This window comes from Hetaerina americana, unplaced genomic scaffold, assembly GCF_022747635.1.
Source record: "Hetaerina americana unplaced genomic scaffold, ioHetAmer1.1.p SCAF_3, whole genome shotgun sequence".
Taxonomy (NCBI): Eukaryota; Metazoa; Arthropoda; class Insecta; order Odonata; family Calopterygidae; genus Hetaerina; species Hetaerina americana.
This window is the reverse complement of record NW_027286874.1, coordinates 83,696,708-83,722,486: the sequence shown is the minus strand read 5'-3', so window position 1 is coordinate 83,722,486 and position 25,779 is coordinate 83,696,708. Positions and strand designations below refer to the sequence as shown.

Below are 25,779 nucleotides of genomic sequence, written 5' to 3'. Positions count from 1 at the left end.
TTTAAAGACAGACTGTAGGATGAAAAAGCACAGAATATTCTAAATAAAAATAGTCTTTGATTAGGCAAATATTATCAAGTTGTAACAGTACATTCAAGTAAAGGTATTAGACTGATTATGGAACTCCATTTGCAGAGGAATCTCTATTTACTTCGCTTGATAATTTTCAAAGGTTGACACAAATAAGAAATGTATATGTAATTAGAAACAGATGACAAAATCACATTACTACATCCATCATTAATATGCACAGAATGGGCATTCGAATGATCCAAAAATGATTGATTTTACTAAGTTCTGATGACTAAATTAAACTCCCACACGTTAATACACATTCCTACATAAAAATTTTAAAAATATGCAGGTACCACTTTTCACAAGCTATGAAATTGTAAATGTATGTATTTGTGTGCATATATATGTGTGTGTGTGTACATATATATGTGTGTGTGTATATAAATATATATATATATATATATATATATATATATATATATATATATATATATATATATATATATATATATATGTCCATATATGTAAAAACCATAAACACAGTAATAAACCCGAAGGTCGGTTTGGTAGGTGATTGAAGAGTTCACCCAGTACTAAGCCCGACAGCGAGTGAAATTCACATATCAGAGTAGGGGGCCAATTCCTTTCCCTGTGCCAGTTATGGTTTCCCAGGAAGATCTGGTACCCGAAAAATCACATAGCTTGGGTGGAGCTGCAGGTGCCCTGAGACTTCCCCGAAAATCGAACCCAGGACCTTCTGGTCAATAGTCCAAAGCTCTACCCCCTGGACTACCATGACCTGATACATTGGTGGGCCACATATACATATATAACTTATATGAAAGTCTCACAGATGTGAATAATAATGTATACCAAGATAGCACTTGCAGACAAAAACAAAGAAACACAAAAAAGAAAGACCAGCAAGTGGAAAGATCCAGTGTACAAGTCCCGGTCAAGGAAATATTTTTACACTTGTGATCTGCTTGATTCCACCATCCCTACCTCTCCTGCGTTCGTCCTTTATATGTGTTCCTATGCCTTTTCCTTACATCTATTTCCATGTGAATGAATATTTGTCCGCCATATGGCGGGATTTCGCGTTTGAATGTGTGTGAGTGTGTATACATATATATATATATATATATATATATATATATATATATACATATGCATATGTGTGTATATATATACACACATACACACACACACACACATATACATATATATATGGGTAAAGTTCTGACAGGTCAGTAGTGACAGGAGGGTCCTGGTCCGATTCCTGGCCAAGCCTCTCAGGGACCATCAGCTCCGACCAAGCTGTATGATTTCTCAGATACCAGATCATCCTGGGAAATCATAACTGCCACAGACACATTCAACCACGAAAATATATATGCATAAATTTTTTGCGAAGTACATCAAATGCAGTCACACTGCAGTCTTTAAGAAAACATTAAAACAAAGAAGATAAAAATACATGTGCATGAGTAAAATACTGATGGAATATACATACATAAAACTATTGAAAAATATCATTCCGAATTTGCCACTGCAACTAATGTAGGTGTTGATGTCACTGAAATATACACAAATGTCCCATGAATTAGAATGCTCATAGCTCATACAAATGATTTGAAAATAATTTTGGTAAAAGTATATTTTGAATGCATTAAAAGGCCATGATTCTCATGGTAGTTTTTGGTCTTAGCCTATGAGGTTTCCTAACAACCCTTCACTGTCACAGGGAAATTACATTTTTTCAATTTCTTAGAAGTTTTCTTTCCTCACAATGAATGTCTCCATTACAGAATATTTTCTTCAAGCCAGGGCTGACCTTTATAAAAGCCTAAAGCTTTTACCCAGGTTCCTATAAGTGGCATGTTTGTAAACATATAAAAGAACACTCAAATAATGCATGGACAAGTTATCTTTAAATGATATGGTTTTACCCTATACAGAACATTAAACTACCCCCTTACTAAATCTATCACAGTATTAATCTGAAATCTCAGGGTTAAAGAAAATATATGACAATTACAGCATACAAAATTATCTTTCAAAAACATACATAACCAGCAATACCTCTCATTCATTCCGCTTGCCCAGGTATATTTGACCATTATCATGAGAACTCAACAGATACATTAAACTATGCAGCATTTAGAGGTAAATTCAAAGAAATAAGTATCTGTAACATACTATTTAAATCTTACTATACCAAAAATACTACCATAAAACATAAATGAAACTACTTAATGCAGAAAACGTAACTCTTTGTTTTAAGTCATTAATTTAAAATATGTATCATTCTTAAAATTATGAGCCTCTAAGCAAACAAAAACATCACAAAAGGAAATAGTAACTTTTTAAAAGCAGCATACACAAAAGATTTCACAACTATGGTATTTTGGAAAGAAAAACTGATAACTTGTATTAGGGTTAGTAATTAAAGAAGAGTAAATACCGATTATTAATGCTTGTTTCATGTTGTAGAAACTGCCTTTTTCATGCATCATTTTAACCTGCGATAAAACAAAAGTCTCCTGAATAACATTGGGTCAACATAATTCCAGGAAAAATGTGTCCAGAAATTCTTTTAGTTCTAACAAACATAATTATGATAGATTTCATCTATATTAAATTCATTAATAATTATCACATTATATTAAATTAAAATTATGATACTCAATTCTAAGGCACTCATTCAGGAATAAACCCCTCCCATTATATGGTGAACTCAAGTCTCATCCCCAGCTGCATAAGACTTTCTGAACTGCATGTACATTCCAGGAGTAATGACAACTATTGCATGTCCTAATTGAAGCACAACAAAATATTCCCAGTGATAACAAGTTAAAAAATGCTGATTATTCCAAGTCAGGATACATGCTTGTATTCTTACATGTAAAATGATGAAAAGCTGCACCGACTACAAATTAATACATATATTTTGAACCAAAATAGCATCAAAAATGGAATTAGGAAAAATATATTATACATTTAGATTACAAATGGATTATCAGCTATTAATAAATTGATGGACTCTCAGCTATATTTTTTATTAATGTTATATCATATCCATATGATATAACATTAATATAAAAAAGAACACAGTGAATTAATCTCATGATTTGTTTAAGCTTAAATTATGAAAATTATTTAACTCTCACTGAACAAAAACATAATCCCACTTAAAAAATTCAATACAGAGCAAGATGTGTACCACAGAAAACCACCGCCAATTTCTCAAAATATTAACTATTTATACAGGCAAGGCCAACATGATTAGCAGAATACATATAATTTTATATTGCATTATTATTTAAATATTTTGCATGATTCAAAAACTGGAAGTACTGCTAGTATGGAAGACCAATGATTATTCAACCTAATCACAAACCCCCTACACATTCATTGAGATTAACCAGCCACTTCTCTTTTTCACAAATTTAATTCATAGAATTATTCAAACCAGCACATTTTATATCCACTGAACTGGAAATATATCCAGGTACCATCTTAACACTAAATACATTACATTACCAGTAATTAACTGTGATACTAAAGTAAGGCCAAACATAAATAAAGGTTGACTAAGTTTGTCATTGGTATTAATCAGTACACAGCGGCAAAATAACTCAGTACGTAATTATTATAGCCTACAACCATCACAAGTTACAGTAACTACAAAATTGCTTGAATCCAAGTTGACTGGGTTGAACTAACATTTTCAAAATCATACCTTCGCTAATTAAATTAACTATCAGGGAAAAACAGAGTGACAATTTAGAATGAACATTCCCAAAAGATCATTCAAGTGAGGTAGAAAAGCAATATTAACATAGAGGAACAATTACATGCAGAGTACAGAATGAAGAGAATATACACAATGTAATATATATACTGCTTGTATAACCAAGCAATGCATAGCTCTGGGTATCAGTACGGACATTTCTTACTTTTTCAAACTAATGAAATTCAGGATTTAGTGGAGTTACAAAACAATGAGACTTGTATAAGTCAATAATTCAATTTACTTGACTGAAAACTGAATAGTTTTACATCACATCAAGGCCTGGTTTTAAAATGCCTCATTAAATCAAATGTTTAGTCAATGTGAGCATTTACTTATCGTAGAGATTACCAACAAATACAATTTTATAAACAAGTAAAATTGCTCATCAGTGAATGTAAACATTGTTACCATCATCAGCCAGTTATTGAGCTGATGAAAGAAGACACTTGGCTTTTCCACATATATTTTTTTATTACTATCTAGGTTTTGTTAAAGCGTAACATCTTCAGTTTGAAGATCTTATGCTGTAATGAAACATAAATTGTATTAAAAAATCAAAAATTCTATGAAGAAAAGCAGTGTCTCCTTTCATCATCAAGGATATCCACCATGTTAACCTTAAACTGTGACAGTTATTGAGCTGTTTAATGGTTGGTTTTCAACTTGAGTAGCACTTATAAAACTGAGTCTTAGCCTCTTAAGAGGTTAAATTTAATATTCAGTTCAGTGAGACATTATAAAACCTAAGTATCAAGAACATTTGTTCCATTCAAACGCCACTTTCACCAAATATATTAACATAACTTTGGCACATGTCCTAGTATTTGAATTATGCTAGAACAAGAATCTGAGTCTATATTTAAGACTAAAAAGAAAATCAGGGTTGACAGAGGGGAAACTTCATACTCAAAGATATAGAAGGTTGATACCATTATCTGCAAGGTAAATGCTTGCATTATATATATTAATTGCAGCTGTGCTACCAGAAATTTATCCTCAATAGGCACTTCACCATCTCCAAATTGTTGTTACCATTTTTCACACTTCATTCCAAACATAAGGATTGCCAATTAATTATCTTATACTTGAGCATTTAGTCACTCAGCTACAATGATACACTTTACACATTAAAAAGAATATTAAGTCCCATTTATGAAGAAAACCAAGACTATGAACTTATAATAACTTAATATAACTGATAATTCAGTACCCTCACATCAGTGCCTACATACACATTACAAATGAAGTTACAGAACAATAAAACAAGAGGGCAGATATGTATTAACAATAAATTAACCTTGCCATGTAGATAATAAGTAAACACACACTTATTATGTCCAGTTGCTGATTGAGGAAAAATTGATTTCTTTCCAGGGATAACCAAATTAATTTTCCCTCGAACAAAAATTGGGCATAAGACTGTGTTTGCATGGAGATACTTATAATAAGTATGCTGTTTTTTTGAGTAACTCTATTGCCAGTTCACTAGCTAAGTGGTTTGACAAGGTTTGCAGGAACTGCCAACATGAAAACACAGCAAAAGAAGAGTATTGATATTTTAATGATAACCACTGCAAGGGATTATAATTTTTGCCAACAAATAATTATTTGAAAAAGATCTGATGACTTAAGTCCAAATTAATTTTTATAGTGAATACTCTATCCATATTAATTTATTTTGCCTTGAAGTTTTCAGGTTGTCTCCTATTTTAATGATTTTAGGGACTATAAAATGAGAGATAAGTTTGAGCTAGTTGTTTTTATGCTTAATTTCTATTTCTAATCCAAAATAACTATCATTATCTTACTATAAGAACGACAGTATACAAAGCCTTGAGAATTAAGTAACTCCCTGAAATCATTCATCAGAAATAAAAATTAGGCAAGAGTGAAAGCATTAAATTCAATTTTTATATGACATATTTTTACAATACAGTATAATGTCAGTAAGAATTCATTATGCTGGTGAAATAAGTCATCAAAGTTCAAATAAAAGATAATTTATAACATTTTTTGAGTTCTGAAAGTTGAAGCGGGAATACTTAGAAAAGAATATTTAATAGTTTTACTTACTCAAAAATCATATTCTATATGAAGAATTTTAACACACATTCAAGAACCACATCATATAGGGCAACTTGAAAAAGGTGAGTATGATTTAAGGAGAAAAGAACCGGCTATACTAGATTTCTGCAACACATTATAATCAAGACCTAGTACACAAAGGCAATGAAGGAATTATAACTTAACTTTGGTATGAAAAATAGGCCATGTTTATAGGACACAGGTACACTTATAAACTCTCACAGTTCTTAGTTCTTAAATCATCCTAAAATAATCTTAGATACTTTTCATTACTAAGCTAATGCTTAAAATCATTGCATACCAATCAAGCTGCAAAAATTTCCCTTGGGAAGCTCCTTTCCAGTGAATATTTCAATTGAACGAGACCGCAACAATCAGCCATAATTTACAAACATGGCTTTGAAGAATGGAAGACAGTCATGCCTACAATTATTCAGTAAGTACATATAAGGTACTAGAACTTTAAATTACCCAAGCCATACCAAACTACACCATCCTTGTTTTGAGAGCAAGGCAAATGTCAAACTTTGATTGAATGATGATAAAATAGGTGGGTTGTCCATTGCCATCATTGGTCATATATCAATAAACATGAAACTGTTGGCCATTGACAATCTGCCTATTTAATATTATTTTTTTCAATTAGGCCATATACTGAGATCCCATTCAGTGTTTTGAGATGCCCATGTGGAATCAAAATGTTATAATCATTAATCATAAGGTTGAGAAACACTTATCTGTCAATGACCACAAGCTTCTGGGTAATAGCTGGTTAATTACCACTGTAGGTAGTAAGCCACAATTATGGAAACAATTCTATTTAACAAAATTCCAAATATGCGCTGGACCCATGCCAGACCATATATAACTCATGAACCATTTGTTATTAATGCAGTTGCAGCTAAGTAGAAATGCGACTTATTAATAAATTGAATTTCTTAACAGGAGGAAGTTTTAAACCCAGAAATCATCTGGCTATGCCATTGCACATGATTCACAGAAACTTTACCTTCAGGCTCATTATCACAAATGCTATACGCTTTACTCCTCTCAAGCATCTTCATAAACTCTTTACTATAGTAAAAATCACAACATAGACAAATAAAATAAAATTTCAGATATCAACTAAGCAAAGAAGATATGAACACTTATAATGTATGGATATATTTGAATTTTTCTATTATTTCAAACAAGATATGTAATGAAACATTATCTAATTATGATTCTTGACTTTAGGGCAAAGGGAGTTCCAAAATCACCTTGAATAAGTAAGAAAACAAAAACCAATAATATGAATATGAGAAAAAAAACACATAACCTCTCCACTTGCAGACAACAGGAACTAAATCCATCTTACTAATTGTGCAACCCAACTCCAATATATTTTTCCGCTGCTAATAAATTCTGTTTTAATAGTGTGAGTAAATAAGTGCAGTGTAATAAAACTTGTTTTAAAACAAATACAATTACCATTGATAATATCAACCATTTGTAGCAAAATTCTCAGTTAAACTCTTGACAGATAGGATAAGCAAGAGAAATCCCATTGATAACAACATATAGTTTTTAAATACAGAAAGAGTAAAATATTTCATTGGTATAACTCTATGTAAAAAATTAATAATCCAAGAACTCAGGTATTCACCAATAATATGTGAACCAAAAATAAGCCATCACTTATCAAATATTGAAAAAATTGGCTACGAGGAGCTAAAAATTACAGAGTGGTTGGTGATCATGCACTCCAGGGCAGAAATTTCATGCCCTATTCCAGGAAGCATCCCTCCCATACATGAAGACTTGCCCAATGGAGATACACTCTTCAAAAAAGAATCTGGCGCTGGCATTAAGGTAGGAGCAAATACAGTACTCAAGTTGTGGGCAGTCATTTTGTTTTCACTCTCAAATTGAGACACCCTGTGCAAAAGAAAAATGAATTTACTATAAATGAAAATGGAAAAAATTCCACCTCTTCATTTTTTTAAATTCATGAACAGTGGAATTAATTTTAAAGAAATTCAGATTCCTTCGATTTACTGATGTATCTTGGAAACTCAACAAGAACCAGCAACTCTTAGCCTTTCAGACATGTAAAATGGGAAAAAATCAGGGAACTGTTTCACCACCTTTTCCTAGAGTGAACCCTGGTTAAGACTCAGGCATTGTCTATACCATTGAATTATATATATAACATTTCTAGAATTTTTGGTTCCAAGTACATAAATTCAATTTCCCCCAATACATCGCTCCATCCATCAAAAGTCCTCAACCCCTCTCAAATATTAATGTATTAAAGCACATAATTCATATGAATGAGAAATATTGGAGCAGTTTAAGAATTTAATTCAACAGGCGTGGTCTAGAGAGGACTTCAGAAATAACATAACCATTTCCATTACTTTTCCTATAAAATCTCACCTTGAAAGATGCTCAATTAGAAACTTCAATGTGTTGAAATGAACAGGAGGAAGATTCATGACAACTTCTTTCATGCTGTTAACTTGTTCAGATGGATTTTTCATCTCTGAAATATCAAAGAATAATATGCATTTTCCTAACAAGAAGCAAAATGAATATCAAAGAAAATAACACAAATCAATAGAAAGCTACAGACAACAACCATTGGAGAGAAATAAATGTATGCCCAAGGCAAAGATTCTTCTTTGCTCCTTGGATATATTCATAAGAACTTCAGTTCAAACCACAGATTTTAAAGAACTAAATTTATCTTCATCGAAAACTTCTGGGCCTCATACACCAAATACAAATCTGACATCCAGAATTAACTGCAGCAGTAATTTAATAAAATTGGATGATAGTTTAATATTAAGGCTTCTGCTTTCTGATAAAGGTTCCATGCTACTTCCGAAAATTACCATCGTATAGGTTGGCTTGATGGACAACAGTTACGCCCCCAGTCCTGAAGGCATCTTCCGGAGACTCATAAGAGAAGAGGTAGAAAAACGAAAAATCCAAACAAATTCAACCGTGAGAACGGCTACATCCTGACTTCGATTTGGAAAAGGGCATTTCCACCTTACTGCCAAGGAACAACTAATCATGGTGATCTATGCCAGCCAGCATCTCCAATATAGTGGCCAAAATGCAACGCAGATCATTTTGACCTGAAGACACCTCCAGGACTGGGGCCGAAACTGTTGTCCAAAAAGCCAACCCACACAATGGTAATTCCCAGAAGCAGCAAGGATACATCAGTATATGATACTTTGTTTTTATACAGTTAATCATTTACTAAAATTAATTTAAATTTTTTTTCTTATCCTTGGATACACTGCACTAATGGGAACTGAATGAGTGCTTTACTCCGTGGTTTCGCCACCAGGGGTACAATACTTGAATTCAATGATATTAGGCTAAATTTCATGGAATTTCATGATGAAGAGAGGCAAAAAAACTTTTACAGGGACCACAATTTTTTATTTAAATGGCCGGTTTGGTCAAACAGTCTACATCATCTGAGAAGTTTTACAGTCCTGAAGATGCCTGACTGTTTGATGAAATCATTAGATTAAAAAATTGTGGAACTTATAAAGTATTGTTTTCTCTTGGTCCAAACGATACTTGCTTGTGACAAATCAATATTGGATCATAGAAATTTCAGATACTGCAACAACTTGAAAAGTAATAAAAAATAAAAATTGTCTAAACTATAATAAATAGGCACTAAGATTTTATTTAGCATGCCAAAAGAAAAATGGTATCAGTTCACACAATGTTGGATCCACAAGGTGAAAGATTCCCTCAGTTCCATTAGAAAGCTTCGAAAACTGCAATTTGCTCAAGACAGTAATGGTTTACTGTGTTTGGAGATAGCAACAAAGATGTTTCAACAATTTACTCTCTCAGTAGCTGCATAAAGGCAAATGCAAAACAATTTCAACAACATTGTTTTTTTACGAAAAAGTAATCACAACTATAGTAAATATATATCACGGATAAATAGTGCCTCTAACAATACTGTCACATTGCCATTATCATGGGTATCTTGATTCGATCATCACTCAGAGATATACCATTGGCATGAAATTTTAAAAATGGTAATGGCATATGAAAATAGAAACATTGTTGACCTATGACACCAGCAGTATCCTGTATCGACATATTTGGGGAAATCACCAGGTCAAGAGAAACTCTTGAAAACACAATTAACACATTGAAATAATATATTCTATAATCCTCAGGAATCCCATTAAACAACGAAGGTTTCAGAAGGAGGGAATCGATAACAGGGACTTTGAGTAAGGATGTTAAGAAAAGGCTTGACAAAACTTCAATACGGAATTTAGTTACATATGGTGCGGACACATGGTCATTGAAGCATGATGATGGGTGTGGATTGGGGGCTTTTGAAATGTGGGTATGGAGGAGGTGAAGTGGAGAGAAAGGAAAACAAATGAGGAAGTGCTGGGTATGATAGGGGAGGAGAACGGATGCTAGGGAGAAATCATAAGGAGACAGGAAAAATGAATGCAAAGCATATTGATCAATAATGGAAAGTTGACAACTGTGATTGGGGGGAGAATGCTAGGCAAACAAGGAAGGGGCAGGAATAGGATAGGGATGTTGGATAGGATGAAAAGAGGAAGGAAGTACATGGAGATGAAGAGGGACTTGTTGTAGGCTAAGATGTTGGGTTGTTTTGTTGGGAGAGACAAGATCTTTATTTGATAGTTATGTCCATTCCAAACCTACCTTAACCAGTAGATTACCCAATATAAGTAACCCTCAGGAGGCCACTCCATTATGATTAAATAAAATAATTTCCTGGGGGATCCTTAACTAGATAAGACAACATGGAAAGTATTCGTAAACAGAAGAACTATGTAGATGGTATAGTTATTATGATAGGGAGTTAATAGAAAGAAAAGTAACATGATGTCGAAGAGGATAACTTAGGTCAAGCCATGCTAGATAATGAGACAGAAAAGGAATTAAAGGAAACATAATCAAACAAGATTGTGGGAATAGATAACATAACCGCAGAACTACTAAGGAAATTAGGAAAAATTGGAAGCAATAGTTTTTACAGAATCATGTGTAATATTAATTAATTAAGCTCTATCATTTATTTAGTAAATTTATCCAAAAATTTTAATTAAAAAATATGGAGCAAAGAGATATTAAGCAATATATTTCTTATTTCAGCAGTTAATTACACATTCAAAATGTCAACTTTTGAGAGGTCAAAATAATCAAGGGGCCACAGTATGGCGACATTGAGAATAAAATTTGTTTCTTTTCTTAGTTTTAAAAATTCATTGCTAATTCATATTTTTAGTTTCACAGTTGAGTGATCAATATGAAAAACTTCAGAATTACTATAGAACCCTTATTTCTCCACGCAAGGCTTATGCCTATATCTTCTGTCACTTTAGTACAATCTAGAAGCAAAACATTTTAACCAGACACTACCACTTCACAAACTAAAATCAGTAAAAATAAATTCTCCTACTGCCTGAACAGATAAGCTGTCTCATCGTTTACCTTCATCTGCCTACAGATGATTTGATTGACACAAGACTCAATTTTTGACTGTGAATTTTTGTCTCGATTTAAATTCATGCTTGAAATATTTAGCTTTTCTCTAGAATTTGTGGCATTGTATATTATCAAATTACACCACGCACTGAAATTCCTGACTAAGGTGGATTATCATTTAATTTACATCACTGACAAAATGCCTACATTTCTCATTAAACATTGAATTTTGGTTTTGGAAAAATCAAAATGAAAAGGTCATAAGTTTTAGTGTTGTATCTTTAATTGTGTGTGAGTGTGTAGTAGTTAATTCCAAGATGAGCGCCTCCCTGAATACAATTCTGCCAAAATTATCATTTATCAGCTAATTGAGAAACTGCCTAATGCAATTAATCAATCTTAAAAAAAAAGAATCATTTGTTATAAGTAATGCAGCATTTCTCTGGGTAATTAAGTTTCATTTCATGAAATTTTTCAAACCTTTAATACAAAACAGGTTTTCTATTCTTTACAAGCCAACACTCATACTGCAAATCGGCCAAATCTTCTCAAGGTAAAACCGAGGATACTTTGAGCCATTATACTGTGGCATTCTATAGTTTAGTTTATTTAGTGCACTGCAAACCACCACTAGCGAGTGTGGCACGGGGGAATTACACACCAGAATATATAGACTGCGTAAAAAGAAACTACATACACACTTTGTGACTAAACCTTGTCATGGTTTGATAAAACATTCATGCCATATAGTTCTGAGATAAGCTGATTTACAGAAGGATTTTCTGGTGGAGATTTTCTTTGAAAAACACTAAGATATCCATACTTACGAGCAGTAGTAATTAGCATTGGATGAACATCAAATGTAATAAGAGGGATTGGTAGAAGTCTCAGGTACAGCTTCAAAGTTCCAGCTATTACATTTATGTTTTCGAAGGATTTTGGGCTGAGGTCTGCGCGCTCACCATCTAAAAAATAAAAATAGATTTGATTAAGGAACTGATTTCTGGGTCTAGAAACAGATTAATTCTTTCAACATCCAAAAAGAAATTACAAGACTAGACTTATGATTATGGGACCAGATAATTAACTTTAAAAAGTGCACAAAATAAATTTACAATCCTAGAGTACTCCCACTCTAAAGGATAAACAAATAAAATCATTTATTTGAAGAATTTGAAAGATTTAAAAATAACGTAAAATAATTTGAGAGAAGATAGAAGTTGAAATTTTACAAATATTTTATCACTTGATTATATGGCCTATGAACCAAACACTTAAGTTGTAGAATGTTGAAATTTCAAAATTCAATTTAGTATTTTTTTGTTATAACCACAATAACATTTTATTCCTTTGATTAATGTTAATTGTAAAGGGATTAATATTTTTCCAGCCAGTCAGCAAATGTACACCTTCAACACTTAAGGTGTTTCAACATAAGATCTGAAATTCATCTAACTTTCTTTCATGTTAAAAAGAATGAAAGCTTGTAAAATTTTGTACATACACACATTTTATCCTGTAGCTGTACAGGAAGGAAGATAAGGGAGTTTACATTTAAATCAAGAAATGTTGCATTATATCATTACCTATTTTAAATTTCACTGATATTTACCACCATTATTTATATTTATTAATGTGATACTATTTCATCCAGAAAATATTACAACCAAATTTTTTTGAAGGTTGATAACTTTCAATTAAATTTGGTTGTCATCCTTAAAATGCTGAAATTCTATGCAACCAATCATTAAAAATGTGTTTAAGTAAAAAGAAAGATACTAAGAAATCAACAGTAAGATAGAAATTCAAACTGGATATAGTTCTTGCATATGGTTGATGATATGATTCACTTGCTTAATGGATTGCAAAACATCTTCTAACCCGATTATCCTGACTACCCCTCTGCACAATGGAACCACGCTTAATGAGTGCTTCACATACTAAATAATTTGCAATTCGCAAAAATATTTTTAGAAAAAAATCATGCTTAACAAGCGACATTGTGCTTAGCACTTTTTCTGTTAGCTTTATGGTGATCCATTTTTTCAAGTTTGCGAACAGAAAATAATCTGAGGGGGATAAATCTGGCAGATAGGGTGCATGAGGTAGCAATTCAAACTGTAATTCATGAATTTTAGCTATTGCAATTACAGATTTGTGAGCTGGTACATTGTCTTGATGAAACAACACTTTCTTCTTAGCCACATGCAGCCGTTTTTGCTTGATTTCTTCGCTCAAACATCACGATAAGTTCGCATAATACTGCATAATGTTTGCATAATGTTAATAGTTTTTCCTTTTTCAAGATAGTCAATTAAAATTATCTCATGCACATCCCAAAAAACCGACACCATGACCTTGCCTACAGATGAAATGGTCTTCACCTTCTCCCAAGCCGGTTCTCCCTTTTGAATCCATTGTTTTGATTTTTGATTTGTCTCGGGTGTGAAGAAATGAACCCATGTCACATCCATGGTTATGAAACGGAGCAAAAATTCTGCTTTGTTGCTGTGAAACTTTGCTAAACACTCCATTGAAACATCTTCACGACGCTGGTTTTGCCGTGAGCGAGTTTTCAAGTGTGAGCAAACATGGCACCCATCTTGCACAAAACTTTCTCATGTCCAAATTTTCAGTTAATATGCGATGTACCGCACTTTTTGAAATGCCCACTAGCTCGCATATTTTCAGTCGACGATCATCCAGTATCACTTAGTGGATTTTATTCACCATTTCTGGAGTTGCCACCTCATTTGGTCGACCAATGCGATGCTCGTCTTGACAGCTCTTTCCGTAGTAGTACGGCCTCGTTTAAACTCTGCTACCCAATATTTTACTGTTGTAAACGAAGGAGCAGACATACCCAGAGTAGAATTCAGTTCAGCTTTTATAATGGTTGGGGTGAGGCCTTTCAAATAAAAGTATTGTATCACATAACGAAGACCAATTTTCTCCATTTTCACAAATTCACTGAAAGCGTTCACTATTGATGGCTGCCAAACAAATACTAAACAACGTTGCATCTTCAAACTTGAAAAAAATGCTTTATAGATTGCATACTTTCTAAAATAGTGATACATTTCAAACAACTACCGCTATCTCTAGGTGAGGCCAGGTACTTCCAGGCCTTCCTATGTATCTATGCAATGGTTATATAGTCTCAATGATTATGATATTGATGTTTATTGGTTCCTAAAAGAGATGTTTGGGACATTTATGGAAATTGTTTGATTGCAAACAAACACAATTTCTTAAAATTAGGGGTTGAATACAAATGTACAGCCACAAGTTAAAAAAAAACAGTATACAGGAGCAGTGAAAGCATATTTAAGAATAAAATTATTTACCTAAAGAGATGAATTCATCCACTGAATAGCATTGATGTTCACACAGGAGCTGATTAAAGTTTAGGCTTATATGACAAAAAATTTTCAATTTTCCTTAGTTTTCAAAGTAATGATTTCAAGGATTTCACACAACATAATAAGGGATCTTAGCAAGCATTGCTAAGTTATGGGTAGTTATCCTTCAGTCATTACACCTCTTGTGCTGTGCCAATGTATATCACCATTGGTTTTCAAATTGAACATGGCATTGTTTTGCCGCACAATAATAATAGCATGGAAAATAAACATAGAAGGAATACCTGTCTGGTACCTGAAGATGGTTCGATGAACTGAAACGCATTGTACGTGACAATTAATCTGTAGAAAAGTGCAAATTTGTTTCTCATAGAAGGAATAGTTAAAATCTTGAATTTTTTAAAGTAAGGTCTACAAATAATTGCCCCTTTGAACTTTCCCTAGGATTCTTACCGCCTATTTTTGCAGCCTAAAGAGGTACATGGAATATGAGTGCCCCCCCACATGGCAATTTCATATTTCAATCGACTATGAATGAATGCATTAAAAACTGAGAGAGCCGTAACATCATTAACCAGGGTCACAATTTTTCTCAGGAGGTAACATCCTATAGCAACTTTAGAGCTTATTTTGTCAACATGAGTTTCAGGTGAGTCTCGCATGTATATACATCCTTAAGAATTTTGTCGTATTATAACACTAAAACAGGACCCATTTATCCTCAAAAGCACATAGGCTATCATTTTTCTCTGGTATGGATGACATTAGTTAATTGTTTCTCGTTGTCCATGAACATCAAATTTTTTTCACACTATTTACTCAAACAGTCACTATTTCTCGGCACTATTGCATTGTTCTTGGAGGAAATTAGGTGCATTGTATCATCTGCATACATGTGCAATGACCCATTAACAAAATAATTAGAGAGGTTTTTTATGTATAAAAGGAAAAGTAGGAGACCCATGTTGAATAGTTTATTCTTAAATGGACAAACAAAAAGCAAATGCAGGGTGACATTATGAATGTGGGCATCATTTGTGAGAAGTCAAAAGTGATTTTTGCTGACCTCTTTAAGAAGATGCCTGGACCATCACTGGCCGAAGAAAAGTATTTAAGGGAAGCTGTGGGTGGTTTGAGAAGTTTAAGAGAAGAACAGGCAACCACAGCATTGCAAGGCATGGTGAAGTTACGAGCTTTTACTCAAAGGTAGCTGAGGACTTCATCCGTGATTTCAAGAAGCTTGTTAACTCTGAGGGTTATATAATACAATAGAATTTTAATTGTGACCAGATGGGCCTCTCCAAGCAAAAGATGTGAACACAAACCTATATAACAGCAGAGGAGAATGCATAGCCCGGCCACAGGCCAATGAAAGACTTGAGTCACACTGCTATTTTATGAAAGATTTGAAAATTAAATCACTTCTGGTGAACTATTGAGACACTCCACGAGCCTTCAAGAAGTTAAAATCCCAGAAGAGCAGGCTGAATGTGATATGGAGGTAATGGGAAAGCACGGAAAACTGCTGCTTCATACAATGAGAAGCATCACCCTAATGAGGCAGTATCTATGCGTGCTACAAATTTAATGAATATTAATACATTTTCACAAAATTTTGAAGCATCAGCAAAAAAAATGTCTCTAAACAGCTTCAAAGCAACAAATAATGAGGAATGTATCACAAACAATAAGCATTGTTTAGATTTTTACTTTGTTTTCTACAAATTGAGCTCACATCCCAGGTTCGTTGATTCCACAATGCATGAAAATATGAAGATTATCCATAAATTATGTACACATGATTTTCTTTGACAAAATCTTTTACCTAACTTATTTTTTTTGGCATGGAATAAAATATATTTCACATCAATATATACAGGAAAAATGATTTCACTTAATGAGTGTTTTGCAAAAAGAGAAAGATTTCAGAATTAGTTACGCTTGTTATGCGAGGTTTCACTGTACATACATTATAATTTAAAATACCACTAAAACATACCTTTGTCTAATGCCATTTTGAGAGCTTCAATTTCTTCTGCAAAGCCTGACACTCGATAAAGCCCCTCCGAATCAAGTCCTCTTCTTTCTATTTCTTTGATACAACATCGAACAACAAATGGAACCACAGGTTGTGATATAGACTGTTCAATATATAGAGCAGTTTCCATTGCAAGAGCAGCAGAAAGTTCCAAACCAAATACTCCACGGGCCATTCCAACATCAGGCAAACAATCATTGGGTACCTTCTCTGAGCAGCGAGAGTGGGCAGTGAAACCACAATCTAAGGAAAATTGGAAATGAAAGTACATGTCGTCATGAACACAGTATTTTACCTTTTCAAAGTCATGCAAAAGTATTCTGCCCATACTAATGGGAACTATTTAGATCAGATTAAATCTAGATTTTTAAAAAAATTAATATTATGAATTTCTTAGGAAGTAAAGCATTGTCCAATCCTTATAATGCACTTTTTAAGTTATAGCAGTAGACTAAGGAACTGGATCTCAATTTCTATATATACCTACTCATAATACACAAACATTGAACATCAAATCAACCAAAAACAACAGAAGGATTAATTAAGAGATACATTTTAATGTTTGAACAATAATTACCCCTCTCAGGATAGAATCTCATCTCCCATAATTTTTCATATTATGGCCAAAAGCATGTGAAAATATTTAAAGAATGCAGCAATTATCTAATAATTAAAAACATCCCAGGAAAAATAAAAAAAGGGTATTGATAGACGACAAAATGTGTATTAAAAATTATACCTTCACATTTAACACCCTGAGCTGTGAACCCCCAGAGGAAATTTCCACAGAATTCACACCAGTTGAGGCCTTTGAAAGTATGAACCTTGAAGGAGTGCTGTTTCTCATAACATATAAGCTGATTGGGAACAAAAACAGGTGCTTCAGTGGAGGTAGATGCATTGTGTGAGGTCACATTTGAGTCACGAGGAATTTTAGCTGCAGGACTGGAGAGCTGTTCACCATTGTTAACAGGAGGTATTAATGTGTTCTTTAATTGATCACGGCGTGACAGTGCTGCCCTACGCTTCAGCCTATTAAGGGTCATGTAAGGACTCCCTTCATATGAAGTCATTACACTCATAGATCGAAGGTAAGGCCCAGCACGGGACTCGAGGTGAAGTGTGACCAAGCCATCTGCAGCAAGAGAGACAACTGATGAAAAGCATTTTGATGATGTAGTCATTATGCCATCACCACCAACAACTCGATGATAGCAACCATCATGATGAAGTCTGTAGTGACGTACTTTTCCATCATACCTGCAATGATGAAATATTATGCATAAGAAAATAATCTTGTGATTGAAATTTTAGATGCTCTATTTACACTATCTAGTCTAGTTTTATCAAGGTGTAGTCAGTCACAGTTTCTTTAAAATACAAGTGCACAAGTTTTTCTACACTATTTTTGAATGATGTATTAATAAATGATGGCGCATACCTGATAACATCAATTAAAATATATGATTCAATCACACCAAGGGCTTCATGTCAGAAGGCCATGCATGCAATATTTTAATTTTTCAGGAGATCTCTTGCAATATTTTGCCATGATAGCTCATTTCAATTTTATAAACAAACAAGGTTTATACAGCTTAGTTTAAATTAAACTCAAAATTGCAAAGATGGCTGTTGAGTCAGGTAAATTGATTTTGCAATTTGTCCAGGATTCTGCACATTTACACAGTTTATTATTAGTTTATTTTTATGTTGACCATCAATATTGATCTTTATTTGAAAAATCTAGGCAATATGCAATATTTGTCACCATAAGAGTAGTGACTGATAATATGAATTTTTTATTGTGATAATCCTGCTAGCTTCCCACCATACTATAAAAGAGATTCCTCCATTAAATAAGAGGGCAGAAGAATTTCCTATGACATAAATATCAGTATCAAAGCTGGATCCCATTCAACATGTAATGGCAAGAGGTCGGTATTTCTTTCAAATGTTAAGATTCTAATGGCATACAACAAAGTGTAAAACATCTGACTGATCAAAACTGCATACATAAAATGACTGTATGCAAAACAACAAAGCAGAGCATTTGATCTATTGATAGAGGAATTAATTTGCGAATATTATTTATTGACCAGCTAGCTGAAATCAACCACTCTCACAAATATGAAATTTAAATGTACACTTTTCCACTTGAAGCTTTATTTCTGCAATCTAAATCTTACAAATGTTTCCTCCTTTTCCAAGATTTTCTAATAACAGCAGTAACCCTGAATGATGTTATGGTAAATAAGATTCAATGCCTTTCTAGAATGATGTACCCAACTTATAATATTTGAGGTAAAACTTAAAAAAAAGTATCGATTACTGCATACATGATTACCTAGGGTTGACACTCATCCTCATTTTTGAGGAAGATTCAAAAAGCATAAGAAATTAAAAAATACAAGAATAAAAGGTATTTAGTATAAATGAATTAGAGATTATTTCATAGACAGTGAACCAAATAAATCAGGTTATATGGATCTCAAGGAATTATAGTAGCCAAAAGGAACATAGCTTTTTAGCTTGGAAATTACTCTTCAGAGAATCCTATAAACATGGTCCAATAGAGGACAGGTTGATAAACAGGAGGATAAATTAATAACTTTATCAAAATGTAAATATACATAACAAATTAAATACACAGTACTGAATCTATGAACCACAGTGCAAATGAATAAATTAAAAGGAGTTTCAGATGCTCTGGGCTATGAATAATCTACCTGAGAGATAAGGTGAATATTTTAGATTCTAGAGAATTGCCATCTTGATCAGATGTGTGACTGCGACTCTCCCTCACTAAAAATGCCCCATCTTCATCCAGAAGCTGCGCAGCTTCAGCATGTCCAATCGGTCCATGGAATTCATTGCCAAATTGGGGAGGTCTATGGTAAGGCAGAGAATGAAGGCAAGGGATCGGCTTAGGTTTTGGAGCTTCCTGTTGAAGCTTGTATACTGAAAAGTGAATGAATACATAAACATGATTGCTGCACACAACATTAGTCACTTAAATTACCATGAAGACACCTTATTAGCATAATTGTGTTTCTTAGGTATCAATACTTATCAATTTTATGAAATGAATTAGGATTCCACAAATATTTGGCCTTTTGTCAATTAAATAGGGTAAAGAGTGCAGGCTATGCTACAAATACAATACTTCTAACGTCTAGTCAGGAATCACTAATAGTTATAAGTAACACAGGTATGAACAAATATAATGCATAAATGTACCTCAACGCTTGAAAGAACATGTGATTTTAAGCTGTACAATTTTTCCATGAATTCATTTATTGAAAACATTAACAGGCCATTACCCACAATAACACAGTTAATTATGATTGATTGATTAATTCACATATATACAATGGAAGTCCATATTAAAAGAGTTTATAATTGTCCACAGACTTTATTTTACCAACTTACAGCATTATCACGTACAAGTGACACACACAGCTGTTGAATATATACCCATCGGAGAGAGGAGATGGGGGAAGAAGAGGTAGTGGTGCCTTGGTTATGACTAGGCGTTGGGTCTGGTCCAGGTTTATTGAGGGGGGGACTAGGAGCAGACGGCTACTTAGAATCATTAGATTTGTTTACCCTCTGGGAGAGGGGTGGCTGTGTAGGGTTGGGGGATTTTTTGGAAGTGAAAGTCGGTGATCGAGGAAAGAGAAAACAAAATGGATGAAAGGTGTTGTTTTGGTTATTACATATCATAGGGCCTGGTCATGGCATAGATGCAACTGAGTACGTTGAACCGTTGGGTTCGTTTACATTTGAGGTCAATTTTTTGGAAAGGAGAGGGTGTATAATTGGTCATTACAAAGTCTTTTATTGGGATCCGCCAAGTTTCTTCGAATCTCGATTAACTCTAGAGCATCCATTTTCAATCGTTTAGGTAGGACATGTAGTATTTCTGGGACAAATTGCTTTTATAGTTACAATCTAAGAGGTGTTTTGCTAAAAAGCAATTGGGGTTTTGCTTTTTGTGACACCTGGAGTGTTCTTGGGCTTGTGTTTTGAAATTCCTCCCAGTTTTACCAACATAATGCGTTGCAATTATCGCATTTCAGTTTGTAGATGCCTGATTTATTAAATATATCCAGTGGTTCTTTGCCATTAGAGTGTGTAAGGGGTATGTAAGAGGCTGCTTTGAGTGTAGTTGGAAGGTGATTTGAGATTTTATAGGAGATATCTCTTAGGAAAGGGATTGAACACCACTTGAAGTCATAAGAAGTGGAGGGATGAGAGGGGGAAATGCAACTTAGGGCTATTGTTTTCGGCCTTTTTTTTATTTTTCCAACCAGGTAAGGGTTATACCCATTGCTGGTAGTTGTATTTGTAGTTGTTCTTAGTTCCTTGTTGAAATTTGGGGGGGCAAGGGGGGTGTGCAGGAGCTGAAGTATCATCAAGTGGAGGGCTGCATTTCTGTGTGAAAAATAGTAGGCTGAATCATTGGAAATTTTCGAAATCAATTTCTAGGAAGAGCTCAATAATATATCTATTGATTTTCGAACTAGTTTTCAACAATCCATAACCATAATTTCCTTGGTCAGTTGTACATGGTGCTCAAGCATTTTTGTAGGATGCTCAATTCTGAAACTCACAGCTACATGCATGTGATTCCTGGTCAAAGAGCATTACGATATTTAAAAAATATGGAAAAAAGAATTTTTCTAACCTGAAAAGGTTTACAAAATAGCTAAGTAGTATGAAAGATCTGGGGCTTTCCTGGTGTACATATACTCATGGAGAACTCTTCTCGGGATGCACACTGCGTTAAATTCTGCACAACTTTTAGCATTTTGAGGGACAACTTGGCAATTGTCTTCAAGGTTGAATTTCATTTTATCAAGTTCAGTTCAAGAGTTGTTTGTTTGTTGCTTGGTTAATGGTCTCTACTTAGCATTGTACCTGTCCACTTTTGTTATTTAATTCAAGCACTACCCATTATAGGCTGTAGCCTCTTTGCATTTTGATAATTTAATTTTGAAGGTTGCTTGTACAATCATCTAATGCATGACCATCATTGCCACCTATTGGGGCCTAGCTGTCGGGAATTTGTCCGAGTCTGAGAAACACTAAACCGAGAACATATAAAACATGACATTAGGCCCGTGAAAAGGCAATGGGGCAATTTCCTCTGAAGTCATAGAAGTCAGAGTGAAGAAAAATTACACCATGAAATTGATTAATATAATTTTAAAGGCTTTCATTTCCACATGTCACGGTACAAACAGGTGTAAGAAGGACATGAACTTTGAAAAAACCAACAAATCATAACAGAAAACCCCTTACTAGGAGAAGCTCCTCTTTGGAACAGAATAACAACAGAGGAAAGACGCTACCAAGTCAGGGATGAAAGAAAAGCCATAAAATCAATTTAGGTCTCTTTATATATATCTATATACTACCAGGGGTCAGATGCCTCCTAAATGGTTGGTTGTCTGACTTGGCTCCAGGTGCAACCTAATTGGATAAAGCACTACTTTGGACTTAAGAATGGGTTTCAAGGTATTTCTAGGATATTCAGGATTTTGATGCTGACTTGATGAAATTTTTCTTCTCAAGCCAGATCTCAATGGATTCCTTTGTCAGCCAGTCCCAGTAGTTATAAGAGCAGCTAAGTAGTATAGCTTTGTCATAATAAATGGTATGGTCGACACTGATGCTGAGTGAATCTACCAGCGATGTTTCCGGCTGTCCAATCCTTAATATATTTTATGTTCATTCAGGCTCATGACAATTGCTCGACCCATTTCTCCCACATAGTCCGCCACTATTACAAGGGAACTAATATACTTCAGGAGTTACAAGGTCGATGGGATCCTTTGCTTTTAAGAGTTGGTCTCATTTTTGTGATTGGTTTAATGATGATTTTGATATTACATTGCGTAAGTATTCTGGAGATTTTTAGAAACCATGGACAGACATAACGTAGGCAGGCCTGAGCAACTAGATTTCAGCATTCTTTTCCAGCATCTATTTTCTGAGAGTTGAAGGATCATCATCTTCATTAGTGGTGTAAGGACTCAGGCATGAATTCTCAACTAAGTTTGGTTTTTACTCCAAATCAAATCCCAAATAGCGATATGGAATGATTCTGGAACTATTTTCACCTCTATTTTGTTTCAAGTTCTGCATGAATTCACACCAGTTTTAGTTTTTCCAATCAATGCCATGATTATCATAATGAAAATTCCGCAATATCTTAGGTTATTAAACCATAAACACAGTAATCAACCCGAAGGTCGGTTTGGTAGGTGATTGTAGAGTTCACCCAGTACTAAGCCCGACAGCGAGTGAAATTCACACATCAGGGTAGGGGGGCTAGTTCCTTTCCCTGAGCCAGTTATGCTTTCCCAGGAAGATCTGGTACCTGAAAAATCACATAGCTTGGGTGGAGCTGCAGGTGTCCAGAGTGGCTTGTCCAGGAAACCTTAGGTTATTACTCTGCCATTAAGGATCAAGGCAAAAGAGAAACTGCTTCTCAACACTAGGCGATTTACTTTACAATTTGAGGTTTTGGTTTTGGAGTCAATGGGCACAATAGGTTAGTAATAGTACTAACTACTGACATCTCAAATACTCCCTCCATGATAGAAGACCTGGCTATCACAACAATTAGAGCCACAGCTGCCTCAAAAATGAGGATCTAAGCCTTAGCCATAGCTAAGAGGTGATAGAAGAGGGTTCACATCCCTGACACTAAAAAAAATGCATTTGGCCCCACACTTGCTTTCCGGTTTTCCTTGAAGGGTGAGTAGCCTTTTAAAAACTTCCCCTATAAAAAAATTGTTATATTTGTCTAAAAAATAATCAACTTACCGAACTCAAAAATCAATCTCAACAATGTAAAACATAAGAATTATATATTTTAAAATCAACAATAATTTCTGTTGTAAAGGTGTTCTAAAAATTTATTCCTATTTTGGGAAAAAATATTTACTCTATAGTAAGTGACCCTGGGATTATGATTGAAATTATTATTAGTCTTAAGAGTATTAAAAAAAACTTCAATTGTACAAAAACAGTAGAGGTAGTAGTTGTAGGAGAGGTGACCAACAGCTTAGGTCATTTGTGCCATTCGGGATGGATAGGAGAGGAGGAAAGGGTGGAGAGAAAACCAGAATCGGCTTAAGTCTACCCTTCATGAAAGACGCCAAGGGGTCTGCAGTTAGGCGTCCCATCTGACGGAAGGCATACTCATTTGAAGCGCTCTCCACAAAGTACCTAAAGTAGGGATCGGGATACCACAGAAAAATATTTTCTGCCTCCAGGATTCAAACCCGAGCCCTCCAGGAGAAAAGCCAGTTCATCAGTTGCCAAACCAACCCAATCTCTGTTAAGAATTATCCTCAAAGATTTTTTGTACATTTCACATGGAATAGTGGTTTAGGAGTACCTACTGGGTACTCTTGACCTGCCATTTTTCTTCTAATAGCATATGGTTGCAAGTTATTGTGGGGCCTATGCAAGAATGAATGAATAAGTAACATTTCCACAATCTCTTGCCATGATCTTCAAACTAGACATTGAGCTTCACAGCCACCAATATTCACGGGCAATGGTAATATAATCAACAGTGTCTTGGCATCCAAGACAATGGGACTGGAAATAAATCTAGCCATTGATGAAGGAAGAGGCCATACAGGACATGCAGTTCTTATTCTCCACTCCAAGAGACTGACAATAACTTTTTGAGGTAATCTTTCAATGTGATGTACTTCAGAAGTACAAAATTTGAGTAAAATCATGGAAATTATATAAAAATGTAACCTCAAGAGGTAACAGTTTTAACAGGCATTCAAAACAAACTTTTTGAAAAATTATATACGGGGACATTCTTCTTGATTCGAACTGCCCCTGACATTACACTCATCAATAAAATATTCATTTAACGTCAACTAAATATTATTTTTGAACATTTATAAGTTTAAAATGGTTCAAATTGTCACCTTAGAATATCCACGAAACGTTATCTTTGATTATTAGGGCACTTTAGAGATCTTCAAAACGTCCGACTATACTATTTGCTGTGTGGGTAAGATAGAGGGAAAACCAAATTGAACAACTGCCCACAATGGATCAACAAAATGACGAAGCTACTTTTCTCTCAGGGTGATGCCTTCTGCGGCATAGAAGGAACAAGCCATGAAATTAAACAAAATGATACGCTTTCAATGGCAATAGGCTTGTCATAGTGATAAAATATTTCTTATCTTTACTTCGGGTGAGTTACAAATAATGGTTAAATCTAGTAAGATGTAAGATCCACTTACGGTCGGGTTTCCAAACTGGATGTACTGGTGAAGCATCAAAAACAGACTTTCCTGTGAAAATATATCCATGAGCATAAAATGTTACAAAAAAATATTACGTTTTTAGGTAGGATATGTATTTATTTTTAGTACCTTTCTCAATGGCTTTACAGCCGCATTCTAAATCCCACCATGTCTCCGACTCTGGTTTCAATGGATTAATTTTTAGGAAAACATTGCAATCATTTAAAGGTCCATTGCACTTGGAACACATAACGAAATTGTTATTTAAGGTAGAAGTTATTTTAGAGGAAACGAAGTCTTCCTGACATTTCAAGAAATTCTTGTTTTATACCTGTTAATTTATCGTTCTCATTAGAAACTACTTTCAGTTTTCTGTAACGATGACAAATTTTTAGATCTACCTACGTTAACACAGCTTAGGCCGCTGCGCGTCGCCATTTATACTTCAACTGTTATTCTAACTATTATGACATTTGGAGCAATTGAGCGCGACCATTTGAAAATTCTTCCAAGTACATCTCCATAATTAAAAGCCTATCAACCCTTATTATTTTATCGATGCCCAATCATTCTGATTATGGGACATCCAATCCTCTCAATTTCCTTTTTAGGTTATGGCTCACATTAGGTATTCTAATAGCAAAAACCGCTATTAAGTGATAACAAATGTAGATTACTATAGCTTACTTT

At 34.2% G+C, this 25,779-nt stretch overlaps 1 protein-coding gene across 1 annotated transcript; it reads right to left on the bottom strand.

Moving 5' to 3' along the window:
• Positions 1-519: 519 nt before the first annotated feature.
• Positions 520-25,485, bottom strand: RhoGAP5A (Rho GTPase activating protein at 5A). Its single transcript, XM_071587528.1, has 8 exons — positions 25,219-25,485; positions 25,087-25,137; positions 19,525-19,756; positions 17,538-18,058; positions 16,760-17,041; positions 12,226-12,363; positions 8,318-8,423; positions 520-7,816 (listed from the first exon to the last, which is right to left on the bottom strand). The coding sequence occupies exons 1-8, from the start codon at positions 25,337-25,339 to the stop codon at positions 7,600-7,602; spliced, it is 1,668 nt and encodes a 555-aa protein (XP_071443629.1). The 5' UTR covers positions 25,340-25,485; the 3' UTR covers positions 520-7,599.
• Positions 25,486-25,779: the final 294 nt, after the last annotated feature.

Bases quoted from the DNA above. Each gene is read 5' to 3' on its own strand.
- RhoGAP5A (XM_071587528.1), bottom strand. From the start codon at position 25,339: ATGTGTTCCAAGTGCAATGGACCTTTAAATGATTGCAATGTTTTCCTA. The intron at 8,424-12,225 runs GTAAGTATGGAT...TTGATATTTCAG, and splicing joins AATGCTAATTACTACTGCTC to AGATGAAAAATCCATCTGAA. The intron at 7,817-8,317 runs GTGAGATTTTAT...TCTTTTGCACAG, and splicing joins CTAATTGAGCATCTTTCAAG to GGTGTCTCAATTTGAGAGTG.